Genomic DNA, 13,766 nt, shown 5'->3' with positions numbered 1-13,766 from the left:
ATGACAGAGGAGGTTTTGAGGCAGCCTGGGGCCACAGAGGGCTGAGGTGGCCAAGGTCCAATGTCCATCTCTGTCCTAGTCCGTCTCCCAGAGTGAGTGCCCGCTGTTCGCGCAGTGATGTCGGGACTGAGATGACACCACCGAGACTTCAGTGTCCCAAGGACATGGACCCTCCCCAGGAGATTCGACGGAGGTTTGGCAAGAAGTACGCCTGCTGTTCTCCTTAAGCCCGGGCAGTTCACCCACCTCTCCGGCACGCATACACCCACTACTCGGTGCCAGTCACCATCTGAGCTCTGGGAGTGCAGGCAGAAGGAACCCTCCCTGCCCAGGAAGTGTGCAGTCTGGCCAGATAGTCTGGCACACTAAGAATTACTATGCCCAGTGATGAAGGTTGTAACAGTGGTAAGAACAAGGGCTTCAGAGCACAAGGAAGCTCTTGCCTGTCCCTGGGGAGATCAGAGAAGTCTTCACGGAGGAGGTGTCCTTTGAGTCTCCTCCAGTAAAGGCTGACAGTTGGTGCCTGGTGGGAGCTGGAAGCTAGGGAAGGGGCTGAGTGTGTATGGACAGCAGAGTGTATCCCCAAGGATGAAATGACTAGCCAGAAGCTCACTGAGTGTGGTATGGCCCTTGGGGTCTGCACCCTGCTTTCCCGTGGTCACTGGCCGCCTCTTCCTCGGAATTGGTACCAGTCCCTCGCTGCTCCGCGAATCCCCTCTGGGAGGCGAGGCTCCACCAGCGTTGGGTGGATGGGGATCGAGGGCTCAGGCCGTTTGTCTCCCAGGGTAACGTCGTTCCAGCCCTTGCTGTTCACCGAGGCGCACCGAGAGAAGTTTCAGCGCAGCCGTCGCCACCAGACCGTGCAGCAGTTCAAGCGCTTCATCGAGAACTACCGGCGCCACATCGGCTGCGTGGCCGTATTCTACGCCATTGCAGGGGCGCTCTTCCTGGAGAGGGCCTACTGTGAGTGACGTCACTCGGTGCCAGCCTGGGGCACGAGGCTGGAAATAAGGGCAAGCCCTGGGGGCGGGGCCTAGTGTGAATGATAGACAGCCCGCGGGGCGGGGCCTGCGATAAGTGACAGCCTGAGGGCAGGACATCGTGCGGGTGCCAGGGTGCCAGAGAGTGGGGCCCGCTCGAGAAAGACAACCCGGAGGCCTCTTGCGCGTGGCTGGTGGCCAGGGCCAGAGCTCAATGGCCCTCTGAACAGCAGGCCCCCTCCGCACCGTCCCCACCTCGTCTCCGCAGACTACGCCTTTGCAGCGCACCACAAGGGCATCACGGACACCACGCGCGTGGGCATCATCCTGTCGCGGGGCACGGCGGCCAGCATCTCCTTCATGTTCTCCTACATCCTGCTCACCATGTGCCGCAACCTCATCACCTTCCTGCGGGAGACCTTCCTCAACCGCTACGTGCCCTTCGACGCCGCCGTGGACTTCCATCGCCTCATCGCCTCCACCGCCATCGTCCTCACAGGCAGGGCCGGGGGCTTTCGGGATCCCTGTCTCTTTTCGCCCCCCCCCCCCCCCCCCGACACACACACACACACATGCCTGCACTTACCTGTACAGCGAGGCTCGTGTGTGCTGCACAGAACGGGGCTGGCTAGGCCGGCCCCTGGAGGACGCCCAGGAGCCCTCACTGCTCCACACCAGGGTGCTTCCCAGGGCGCCTCATCAGCCTCCAGCTGACAGCTATTAACACCCCAGAATGAGTGCACATAATGTGTTCTGTCTCCCAGTTTTTATGTTTTAAAACACAGCTCTGTGAGCGAAACCAAAGGGATGAACTTCTAACGGGGTAATTCCTGGCTCATGTGGTTGTGTTCACGCATGGTGCACATATGGGGTTAGGGGAAGGAAACGGAGGATGACGAGAGGCCAGAAGTCCAGGCCCCTAGGCTCCTTTTCCAGGCTCCCAACTGTTTGACCAGGACCTTCCATCTTGGGCTGAATGTGTTGAGCACCCATCCCTGGGACTGTCCCTGGACTCACACCCTGGTCCTTGGTCTCCCTCAGTCTTACACAGTGCGGGCCACGTGGTCAATGTGTACCTGTTCTCCGTCAGCCCACTCAGCGTCCTCTCCTGCCTCTTCCCTGGCCTCTTCCATGACAATGGGTGAGCACAGCAGCGCGTGGGGGGCGGAGTGCGGGAGTTTGGCCCAGAGGAGTGTCGCTTTCAAGGCTATGCAGCAGACAATGACCAGCCTGAGCACCCATCCTCAGATTGGCAGAGAGGTTGGTGGCCAGGCAGGGCTGCTTCCTCTGGAAGTCTGAGATCTCCTCTCAGAGTTCTTTCTTGCTGTCTCTTCCATGCAGGTCTGAATTCCCCCAGAAGTACTACTGGTGGTTCTTCCAGACCGTACCAGGTGAGAGTCCTCCTGGCTCTGCAACTTTCTGGGGCTGACTCCAAGCTCCAGGTGGTGGGTTCTGTCTGCCACGGGGCAGCCTAGACTTACTCAGCTGCTGTAGGGAGCCAGGCTCTGCTCTCTGGCCCTGAGGACACTCCTGGGGAGTGAGCAGCTCTGGTGGCTCTGCGTTCCAGTCCTACACTCAGGAGTTTAGCTGCGTTCCTGCCCCTACTCTGGACTGGTCCCTTCCCTCGTAGAGGCTAGTTCTACTAGCTCATTCTAGTCTAGCTCCCCACGCCCCAACATGCACGCCTATCATGACAGTAACTTTGAATAGCTACATGGGGAAGAACCAAGGTCTTTGTCAACCAGACAAAGGCCCCCATCCCTAGTAGTATGTCTTGGCAAAGATTGTTTAGGGGCGTATTCCTAACCCTCTATAATCGCCCATTTTAGAGTGATTAGCTGTGAATCTATTCAAGCTCTTCTTGAATCTATTTATATTTTCAGTCTGTTCCCTCCTTGGGGTAACACATTTTCTGTACTCGCTCCTCTTTGTGAAACACAGCATGTTTTTTTTATTACTTTTTTTTTTTTTTAATCCTGAAACGATCTGCTTTGAACTTCAGAAGGTGCTTGCTAATTCCAGCGCTTTGGGATTCAATGAATAAGGCTGTGTTTACGTTCCCCTCTCCGTTCAAGACTTTACAGGCTTTGGTTAGATCCCTTCTTAACCTTTGCTTTCCCGTACGGCAGGGCTCTAATCTTCCTAATTTCTGCCTCTTTCCTCCTTGATCACCCGAGGGACTATTCTCTGTTCATACACCACCACTCCAGCTCCAGTATTAAACTCCAGTGTACCTCCAACCTGGGGTTTCTCGTGCAAGGAAGGGTTTCCCGCCAACTCCAGGCTGGGCCTGAGGCTCTGCTGGTGAGCAGACAAGGTGGCCTCCCCCGATGTCAGTGCTCACACCGCGTGCTGTGGCTGCCAGGCACAGTGGTGCAGGGACAAGGACGAAACCTTAACTCTGGAAGGGCATGGCCTGCAATAATTTCATGACTGGCCCAGAGGGCCCAGAGTAGATGACATTCATTCATTCATTCATTCAGCATAGATGATTATTCATAGTGGGCAAATGGAATGATTCCTTTATCCATTCCCGTAACAGGTATTTACGTAAGACCCACAGAGTGCCGGCCCGGCACTGGGTAGTAGGATTTGGTGGGGAACTAGCCCAGCCTGTTCCCTGTTTTTGTGCACCTAAGTCAGAAAAGTGACAGACGTAAGACAAATAATGACACAAGTGAAAAATAAGCATGGTGACAAAGGCAATGAAGGATGCGAAGGCTTTGCTGAAGGGAAAGGTACCCGTGATGGGCAGCCAGGCAGAGGGGAACAGAGGGTGCTGGGGCCTTCCCACGCCTACTCTGGGCCATGGAGTGGGAAGCGGACCCTGGCCCTGGAGGTCTCAGAGTGGCTTCCCCTGCAAGACACTGCTCGTCACTTCACAGGCCTCACAGGGGTCATCCTGCTCCTGGTCCTCGCCATCATGTACGTCTTCGCCTCCCACCACTTCCGCCGCCGCAGCTTCCGGGGCTTCTGGCTGACCCACCACCTCTACATCCTGCTCTACGTCCTGGTGAGAGCGCCAGGCTGTGAGCCAGGCCCGAGAGCATGGGCCGGGCATTCTCGGGGAGGCAACGGGGGCTAGGTCGTTAACTCTCCATCCCGATGTTCGTCTCCATGCTCTTCGAAAATGGGATGCTAGTGCAGGGTTGTCCAGGAGGCTGACCCAGGAAGCAGCACGTGGAAGCCTGTCGGGCCGATCAGCATTCCCTGCAGGCACCCCCACCATCGCTTCAGCCAGTCTTTCCCCACTTTGCGCAGACTGCCTGCACCCAAGGGGACATCACCGTTTTTAGGAGAAATTTATCTTTAAAGGGTTTTGCCGCTTTTGTTCTGATCCTGTTTGGGGGGCATTGGGCCCACCACCCAGTTAACCTGTGTAGTTCATGAGCCTGCTCAAAATGGCTCCAGTTGGATTGCTGATAAAATGGGTTTTTGAGGACCCCATCTATTCCCTTTCTTCCTCCTTAATCTGGCCTCCTGCCTCCCTTCCCTTAGTGCCCTTCCCTTCTATTTCCATCACCTGTCCCTGGGTTTGTCACTAGCTGCTTCAACTGGTTTGTCCAGAGCTGACTGTGACCCATGTCCCTGTGTCATCTCCCCTTCTTGCCTTTTTCATGGTTACAGACCCCAGAGGGCACGCAGATGGCCTCTCTGAGCACCTAAACCAAATGCCCAGACCCCAGCTGTCCTTGCTATTGTGGCCTGGCTGCCAGCATTCAGGGAGCCCAGAGCCCTGGCAGAACCGCACACAGGGGTCTCCTTGTTGTGAGACAAACAGAGAGCACTATGGCCTCAGTCTGGCTGGCTCCTTTGTCTCACGGCCTCTACCCAGGTATGGTCTGTCCTCACTGGTAGGTAGGAGGGTCTGTTTCCAACTGGCCTGTGGCTCAGCACCTTACGGTCTACCCAGCCTTGGCTTAGGACATTCCCTAGAACCGATGGTGTTTGTTTCTGACGTCTCTCCCTTCTTTGGCAGCTGTGGTTAATCTATCCCTCCCTCCTCACCTTCCCAATAATGGGTGGAGTCCTAGTATCCTGGGCTACTGCATCTGTTGTGGGTGAAGATATTCCTGGTGATAAAGTTGCTTCTTTGAGCAAAATGGAAGACCCAGAAGAGTGGTCAGCCTGGCTCCCTGAAACAAAGCTCCCTTTCTGATTTACCTCTGGGTTGTGGGCATCACTAGGGTTCAGAGATGCCCTTCCTGCTGGCAGGAACGTTGGGGCCTAAGAAAGGTGCAGACTCCTCTGCTGGGCAGCTCTACTCACCTCGGGAGCTGAGGGCCAAAGCACCCTCCTCCTTCCCTCTTATCCCAGACACGGCCACATGACTTTGGGCAGAAAGAGAAGTTCTAAGGAAAGAGGCCCTGTCTAGAGTGGTCCCTGGGGAAGGGTGTCCAGGCTTCGGATCCAGGCTGAAGAGGGCAGGGCTAGCACACCAGAGCTCAGCTGGCCAGCTGCCCCCACCACTACAGCCCCTCAGCCAGCCAGAAATCTGCAGCAGCTTTGTGGTTTGAAAGTAAAGCCAACATGGGACCAGCAGATGGCATAATGGCTACACTGCTGGACTCCTGTGTAGTCAACCGCAGTTCGAGTCCTGGATCTGGTGGCTTAAACTCATGCCGGGTACATGTGTGTGCATGCCCAAGATCCTGAGAGGAGAATGGAGGAGAAGGGATTGTGGTGTGGCTATCCCCCCTGGGGGGTGATTTCTAGTTCTCTGTCTCTCTGTCTCTGTCTTTCTGGTGAGCACATGCGCCCTATAGCAAAAGCCTCTCCAAAAAAAAAAAAGTAAAGCCAACATGAAATGGGGTGTAGAAACAGCATGAGGTCACCCTGCCATTGTAGTCAGCCAGATGATGCTAGAAAGCCCTAGGGTTGGGCGTGAGCTCCACAATGAAGAAACCCAGGAAAACAGTGCCAGTTCAGAGAAGAACTCAGAGAGGCTTGTGTTAGTCCTGCAGGAAAAGGTTCAAGAATTTGAAAACATTCAGCTGGAGGAAGGGATCCAAAAAAGGAAGCAGAGTTCAGGTTAACAGATATCTGTTGAGGGTCTTTTATGGTCTAGCTTTGTGTGAGACCCAGCAGATTAGGGGAATGGTTATAACCCCGCTCCCTTAGGAACTTAAGATTTGTTGCAGAAGTAGCCACATGTATGAAATAATCAAATTGAACATGCAAGATTGGATGAATTGCTGGAGTGTTCCAACAGTAGGTTATTGGAGCTCACTGATGGGAGTGTCACTTGGCCTAAACTGGTTCAGGAAGACTTTGGAGAGAAGAGGAGGCTTGAGCCAAGCCTTTGGAGAGAGAAGCTCAGCTTTAACAGGGCAGAGTGGGAACTGAAGTGCGGCCCAGGTAGAGGAAGGGCATGAGCACAGGTGTGGGGGGATGGTGATAGGGTATTCAGGGACAGAGCAACCAGGCCTGGCTAGGCTGGTGACATTAGGGGGTGACAGGACATGCTGGTGGATATGTGGGGCCTGTGGCTGAAGCTGGGGGGCTGTGGCTAGGATGAGAGACCATGCCACATGGGACAGCATAGAAAGAGAATAGCAGAGGGTGAGGAAACCAGGCTTGGGCAGCACCCGGGACTGGAGGTGGCAGGAAGAATGAAGCCAGCAGAGGAGATGGAAAGCGAGTGGCCCAAGAGGCAAAGAGGCAGAACTAGTAGCACACTGTTGCAGCAGTGGCGAGGAGGGGGTGGGCCTTAGCGCCACAGGCTGCCAAGAGTGGAGCGGACATGGTCTGAAAGGACACCTGGGGTCTGGCCATCCTGGGCTAGTGAGCCCTGAGGGGGTGGGTCCTAAGGAGAAGCAGACGAGGGGCCAGACTGACCCAGACTGACCCAGACTTGGGAGCAAGTGTGTAGGAAGGATGGGGCCAGCAGTGTCTGACCACCATAGACACTTCCTAGGGAAAGGACCAGAACCGGATGATGCCGTCGGTTATGTCATGAAAAATAACTGAGTTAGGTGTTCTTAGCCTCCACACTGAGAAAATACCGGGAGACTGCTCTACCCAGTTATTGTTATTATTTTTTAATTGCTGGAGGGCACATGAGCTCCCCAGAGAGAGGGAGAGGGGAAAGCCCTCCCCCCCACAATGGGACATGACCACGCCTCAGTTCCTTCTATTTCTCCACCCCGTTGGGATCTGGGGCACGCAGGCACATGTATGCAGTGTGTCAAGTCACCAGGTTGGGATTTGAATTGCCATATGGGATCTGGCTCCCTTAACCACTAGGCTGCAGGGCCAGTCCCATCTACTGACAGGAGCGCCTACTGTGTGCCAGGCTGAAACTGCTAGGAGCTGAGAATATAGTGGCAAACAGTCCCCACCCTCAGTCCAGTGGAAAGACAATAGTAAACCCGGGAGTGCGTGAACAAACAGAAGTATCGCAGGCGATGGCAGGTGCGGTGAGGGTGCCGACAGGGAGAGGTGACAGAGAGGGCTGAAGGCAGGCCTGAGGATTTGGCATTTCTTCTAGGACCCGAAAGTGAGATGGAGCTAGCTATGAGAAGTGGGGGAAGGTCATTCCAGGCACGGGGAACAGCTGGTACTAAGGTCCTGAAGCAGGAAGAACTTGCTGTGTTTGAGGGACAGGGAGGGGGACAGGCTGGCAGGCAGAGCTCAGAATACTGCCAGGCTTTGTAGTGCAGTGGGAAGTCCACCAAAACACTTGAGGCTGGGGATGATACAAAATGAATTTTACAAAACGCACACTGGCTGTCTTGAGTCCTGGTGGAACAAGACCAGTTAGGGGGGCTACATGAACCCAGCTGAGAGTTGCTTGGCCGAGGGTGGTGTCAGAGGGCTGGAAAGTTTCATTCTTCAGGAAACGCTTTGGAAGAAGGAGTTTGGGTACTGAGGTTTGGGGACCTGGGAGGAGTGTGGTACACGGTGAGGTGGGAACTGGATATATCAGTGGGAGGGACGCAGGGTCTAAGGTCTGAGTCTGCCCAGACCCGGCTGGGGGTGTCACCGGGCCTGAGCTGTGCTCTTCGCTCTAAACAGCTCATCATCCACGGCAGCTTCGCCCTGATCCAGCTGCCCCGCTTCCACATCTTCTTCCTGGTCCCGGCGCTCATCTACATGGGGGACAAGTTGGTGAGCCTGAGCAGGAAGAAGGTGGAGATCGGCGTGGTGAAGGCCGAGCTGCTGCCTTCAGGTACCAGCCCAGAGGCTCTCAGGAACCAGACTGGTGACGCTGAGGAAGCTGACAGGCAGGGGGAGAACACAGACCACACAGTCTCCTGGCCTAGGCCAGTGGATGTGGCAGGGTCCTGGGGTGGCAGGGACGAGACGGCAGGTAAGGAGAGTTTCTTGCCAAGGGACCTGGGACCATCTCACTATGGATAGTGACAGAATCCAGGCCAGGCTGCCCCTTGCCTTGCCCACCAGCCCCAGTGCTGCCCGAGCCCTCTTAGAGAAGAGCTTCTGATGCAGGGAGGACCCCCTTACCAGATTCCAGAGCAGAGCTGAGGCTGCGGGCAGGGAAACACGCTCTGGAGGCCACATTCTTGGTGGGTTCAGGTCAGCAGCCCCCTGCCCACTGTCCCTCCCCAGGAGTGACCCACCTGCAGTTCCAGCGGCCCCAGGGCTTTGAGTACAAGTCAGGGCAGTGGGTGCGGATCGCCTGCCTGGCTCTGGGGACCACCGAGTACCACCCCTTCACGCTGACCTCCGCGCCCCACGAAGACACGCTCAGTCTGCACATCCGAGCAGCGGGGCCCTGGACCACTCGCCTCAGGGAGATCTACTCCCCTGTGACGGGCGACGGCTGTGCCAGATACCCGAAGGTGCCCCAGCCCATGCCAGATGCGCCGTATGCTCCCACAGCCCGTAGCAGGCCTGGACCCTGCAGCCCCAGACTCCCCACTGTGCCTCTCCCCTCCTCCATCCAGATAAGGCCTCCCACCCCCTCCAACTCCATAACCTGCCTTTCCCTGCCTCACCTTTCTGCCTGTAGTAGTGAACAAGCTTGACTCAAACTACTCCCCTCCTTGCAGCTCTACCTCGATGGGCCGTTTGGAGAGGGCCACCAGGAGTGGCACAAGTTTGAGGTGTCGGTGCTAGTGGGAGGGGGCATTGGGGTCACTCCTTTTGCCTCCATCCTCAAAGACCTGGTCTTCAAGTCGTCAGTGAGCTGCCAAGTGTTCTGTAAGAAGGCAAGTGACCCCCTCCTTCCCATGTGCCTGGGCCCTCTTCCCTGTCTGGGCCTTTCTTTCTGGCCACTGTTTTTAGCCTCCCTGATCTGGGCAATGGCAAGTTGGTCTGAAACCTGGGGGTAGGGAGGCGGCAGAGTATCTCCAAACCCTGAAAGACGGAGTTGGTTTGCTAGTGCCCCCCAGGCTCCTGGCTTCCCTCACTTATGGAGTGTTCTACACAGGGTTTGCTTCTGGGGGTTCCTCCAGGCAGGGTTGGTTGGGGGTGAAGAAATCCATTCCCTCTTTCAGAGGAGGCCGGCACTTGGAGCTCTGCTGGGCTGGGAGAGGGAAGGGCAGGACTGGGGTGGGGCACACGCAAAACTGGCAAGGCAAGGCTGGTGGGCTGGGTGGGCCCCAGGAGTACAGCCAAAGCCCTCAAGTTCCTTCCACATGCGGCCCCTTCACCCCAGCCTGGACCTGGTGGCAGGCCCCTGCTCGTCTTTCTGGGCCTGGCAGGTGAGTCAGGGGCTCTGGAATCCCGCAGGGCAGAGGCCCAGCCCACATGCTGTCAGCACTCAGAAGGTGACAGCTCTCCTCCTCTCTGTCCATGCTAGCTCTGCATGCACTTTTTAAAATTAATTGATTTTTTTTTAAGGTTTTTGTCATAAAGTGCATGCACTCACTAGGAAGAAACAGAGAGAGGGAAAGTGAGAAATCATCCTCCCAGGGGGATGGCCACGCCACAATCCCTTCTCCTCCATTCTTCTCCTGGGATTTTGTTTTGGGCATGCACGCATACACACCCAGGTCTGGGACCGAACTGTGGTCAGCCATGTGAGAGTCCAGCTTTAACCACCACACAGCTGCTGGCCCCCTGCCTGCGCTTGTTAACCTGCACAATCCTACTTCCCCCAGTTCAGAAGCTGAAGAGTGTCTCCCCAGGGCAGGGCTCCTCTGCTGGTCTCTCTGAGCCCGTTTTCATCTACTCCAGTCAGATGGGTCTTTCCTGAGGCTGCTCTGTGACATGTCCCTCAGCCACCCTCTCCCCCTGGGCAGCAGAGCAGGTCCCACTGGGAGTGGTGGACAGGGCCAGCATGGACAGACTGCTTCCCATCCAAAAGACGTTCAGCTCCCTAATCGAGAGGGTCCTTTTGCCTGACTCCAGGCCATCTCTCACCTTCATGCCCTGGGGCAGCTCCATCTCCAGCCTCAGAGGCAGGCCCTGTGACCCATACACTCCATCCTTCCAGGGCATTTGGGGAGAGCCAAATATTGGCTGAGGTCAGAGAGTTCTGTCAGTACAGAGACTCCCAGCATGCCTAGGATGCCTGAGCTGAGCCCAGTCCAAGCTCTGGCATGTGTCCCCAGATCTACTTCATCTGGGTGACGCGGACCCAGCGGCAGTTCGAGTGGCTGGCCGACATCATCCGGGAGGTGGAGGAGAACGACCACCAGGACCTGGTGTCCGTGCACATCTACATCACCCAGCTGGCCGAGAAGTTCGACCTCAGGACCACCATGCTGGTAGGTCAGGGCCGGCCAGGCAGGGTGGGGGGCCACCGTCTGCGCTACGGGTCCACCCTGGCCTTCCTGGCTGTGACCTTCCTCCACCTCTCCCTCCCCCAGTACATCTGCGAGCGGCACTTCCAGAAGGTGCTGAACCACTTCCAGAAGGTGCTGACCCGGAGCCTGTTCACGGGCCTGCGCTCTGTCACCCACTTCGGCCGTCCCCCTTTCGAACCCTTCTTCAACTCCCTGCAGGAGGTCCACCCCCAGGTCAGTCCCGCCTCAGACTCTCTTCAGGGCTCTCTTCACCCTTAGCATCTGGTTCTGAGCAAAGCTCCCAAATCTGCTCCCTCAGAGAAGAATCAGCTGCAGATGAGAACCCATCCCCTAGAGACTGGTGGGCCAATGGAATGGAAAGGATGGTGGTGGGGGGGGTCACTCTGAGGGAGTAAAGGAAGAAGGTAACAGGCGGCATTTGCCATCTCTGAAGCCATGATGCATTATCCAGAAGGAAGAGCTCAATAATTGAGCTAGTCCTTGCTATAACCTCAGGGCTGCCCCCATCCCAGTAACACTGACAGCCCTGGGACACTAAGCTGGTCTTCAGACACTGGGCTGGTCCTCAGTGAGACGCTGTGCTATCAGCCAGGACAATGGTTAGCCCAGTCCTTATGAGGAACTCTATAGTAAACCCTGAACTAGCCTTTGCTATGCCTGCTCCCAGCAAGCCTTCGCGAGCACTCAATAAGCCCTTGCGCGGTGTCTTGCTGGTCTTGAATGTAAGCAAAATCCTAGCCTGCACCGTGAACCTGGGCCTAGACCTTCCTCTGAACAGAGTCATCCCTGTATCTGCACTCAGGGCCAGACCGCCTTTTGACACTGAGCTAACTCTGCCTCTGAACCATGAGCTAGCCTTCACTTCTTCCTCCTGTAACAGGTCCGGAAGATCGGGGTATTTAGCTGTGGCCCCCCTGGCATGACCAAGAATGTGGAAAAGGCTTGTCAGCTCATCAACAGGCAGGATCGGACCCATTTCGCCCACCATTACGAGAACTTCTAGGCCTTCTGCCCAAGGGCTCCACCCGTCGCCCAGCTGAGCAGAGGTTCAGACCCACACCTCACCTCTGTACTTCCTGTTGGCCCAGGGGGCCATGATTAGTCACCATGTGTTGGCTCAGGGACCTCCAGTCTCAGTCTCGAGAAGTGGGGGCACTGCCTCGGGACTAGAGGTTGGTAACGGGAGGAGCTATTAGTTTGGGGCAAAGCTTTTTTCTTCCAGGCTTGGGGGAGGGGGACTCAAACTGACAAGTAGCATGCACGTGTAGGGTGCTGTGAACCTGAGGATGAACTGGAAGCACAGATGCTGGCATCTCAGAATCCTCCCCAGCCCTAATCCTCTCCCTCTCTGGGCTCCCCACTTACAAAAGGGCTGGCACGTGCCTTGGAGGGGGTAGAGGCCAGACACACAACAAGTAATTTAGAGAAGCCTCAGCACCCCAGTCCGACAGCACAGTTGATCTCCCCAAGACTGTAAATGCGTGCAGTAGTTAGGCCCTCGCCCAGTACCCATGTACACAGAGCTCTTCAGCCCTTCTCTCCCTGCTCCAAACATCTCCTTTACAAATAAATCACATTTCTGCCTTCGGGTTTCTTTATTCTGCCCCGGGTTGGGGTGAGGCACGGGCAGAAGAAACTTCTCCCCTGACCAGCTCACGAGGCTGATGCAGAGGGCTGCCAGTATCCGCGGAGTAAAGGAACCAGCCCAAGGCCAAGTGCCTCAGCTGGAGGTCCTTTCCCCAGCAAGGGTTGCCCTTCTGGAGAGAGCCTCTCAGGGCGATGACGTAGGGCCTTCCACTCCTGATCAAAAGAGGCCACGAGGGTGGTGGGTTCTGAGGAGGTGGGCCGGGGGAGGAAGCCTACAGTGAGCTGTCTGGCCGGATCTCCTCCAGGACCTGTCACTCCCAGCCTTCTGAGCAGTGGGAGGGTGGAGCGCCCGCACCCAGAGGTCTTTCAGGCAGGCAGCCGGCACACACAGGCGCACATCACTAACCTCCGTGAGTTTTTCTAATCTGCAAAATGTCTGGATGCTCTCCAACTCTACTTAGGGCAGACCCCTACGAGGGAATTTAAGAAACAGTGTCCAGTTTCAAGCTATCCTTTCTATTGTCCCCACGGATTGCCAGACCACATATCTTCAAGAAAATGGCTCCTGGATCAAACTCCCAAGTCGTCTGATTCACACCACTCTTCGGAGCTGCATGTCTAGGTTCTGGAAGAGGGCCTCAGAATGCCCTCCCTAGGCAGCTGCGCCCCAATGGTGGGTGTTTGTCCAACATGTCAGGGAGTTTCTGCACAACTTGTTCCTGGGAGCAGGAGAACGGGCCTGATGCGACCTGACAGCAGTTCTTCCCAGATGTTCAGTGGGTCTTCCCAGGGGCTAGGACCACAGGTATGAGCAGATTTCAGCTTCTGACCTCGGAAGTATCACCCGGGCCGCGGGCAGGCGTGGCTTTGAGCCTCCGACCGCGCGTTCGAGGCGCAGCCACTAGAGGGCGCGCATGATCCGCACTGCCGGACCGGTCGCGAGCCGGGAGCCTAGGAAGATCGAGGCCGGGGCCAGCCAGGGTCTCCAGGAGACAGATCATCCATCAGAGGACGAAGGAGGCGCGGCAGGCCCCCACTATCCCCCGGAAAGGAAATGAGGGAGGACGCCCGCAGTCCGCCCTGCCAGCCTTCCCGCCTCCGCGGGCGCGCGGCTTCCGCGTGGCAGGGCCGCTCCGCTCCTCCCGCCTGGCGCGGTGCCTCTTTGTCTCTCTGCGTCCCCCTCCTCCCAGACAAATGGCTGTTAGCAGGAAATTGGACGCGCTCTTGGGGAGCCGCACTCGGCGGCGCGGTGGGGAGGGGACGCCGCGCGACCAGCGGGCCCCGTGTGCCCCAGCCCGGGGCGGGAGCGGCGGGGGATGTTTTGACATCTCGTCAAAGAAGGGAACTTGATGCTGCGAAAGTGCTTTTCACAGGCGGCCTGTGTCTGCTCCGGAGCTGGTTCATAAACAGAATCTGCTCGCCTCGCCGCCCCCTCCCCCGTGAGCCCCGGGGCGGCGCCGGAGGCGCGGACGCGGCTGGGGCCGGG

At 56.9% G+C, this 13,766-nt stretch overlaps 1 protein-coding gene across 1 annotated transcript in view; it reads left to right on the top strand.

Annotated features, from left to right (window-relative positions):
* Positions 1-12,271, top strand: part of DUOX1 (dual oxidase 1) — a 34,638-nt gene extending 22,367 nt beyond the window's left edge. The window contains exons 25-34 of the mRNA XM_006170730.1: positions 1,249-1,479; positions 2,022-2,121; positions 2,322-2,371; positions 3,866-3,993; positions 7,998-8,151; positions 8,550-8,782; positions 8,993-9,151; positions 10,499-10,654; positions 10,757-10,906; positions 11,574-12,271. Coding sequence (XP_006170792.1) covers positions 1,249-1,479; positions 2,022-2,121; positions 2,322-2,371; positions 3,866-3,993; positions 7,998-8,151; positions 8,550-8,782; positions 8,993-9,151; positions 10,499-10,654; positions 10,757-10,906; positions 11,574-11,696 — 1,484 coding nt within the window. The 3' untranslated portion in view covers positions 11,697-12,271. The remainder of the gene's footprint in view (positions 1-1,248; positions 1,480-2,021; positions 2,122-2,321; positions 2,372-3,865; positions 3,994-7,997; positions 8,152-8,549; positions 8,783-8,992; positions 9,152-10,498; positions 10,655-10,756; positions 10,907-11,573) is intronic.
* The last annotated feature ends 1,495 nt before the right edge of the window (positions 12,272-13,766 follow it).

The sequence above is a fragment of the Tupaia chinensis genome, unplaced genomic scaffold (assembly GCF_000334495.1).
Source record: "Tupaia chinensis unplaced genomic scaffold, TupChi_1.0 Scaffold148874_1, whole genome shotgun sequence".
NCBI lineage: Eukaryota > Metazoa > Chordata > Mammalia > Scandentia > Tupaiidae > Tupaia > Tupaia belangeri.
Note: the sequence above shows the minus strand (reverse complement) of the source record. Positions and strands in the feature narration are given on the sequence as shown.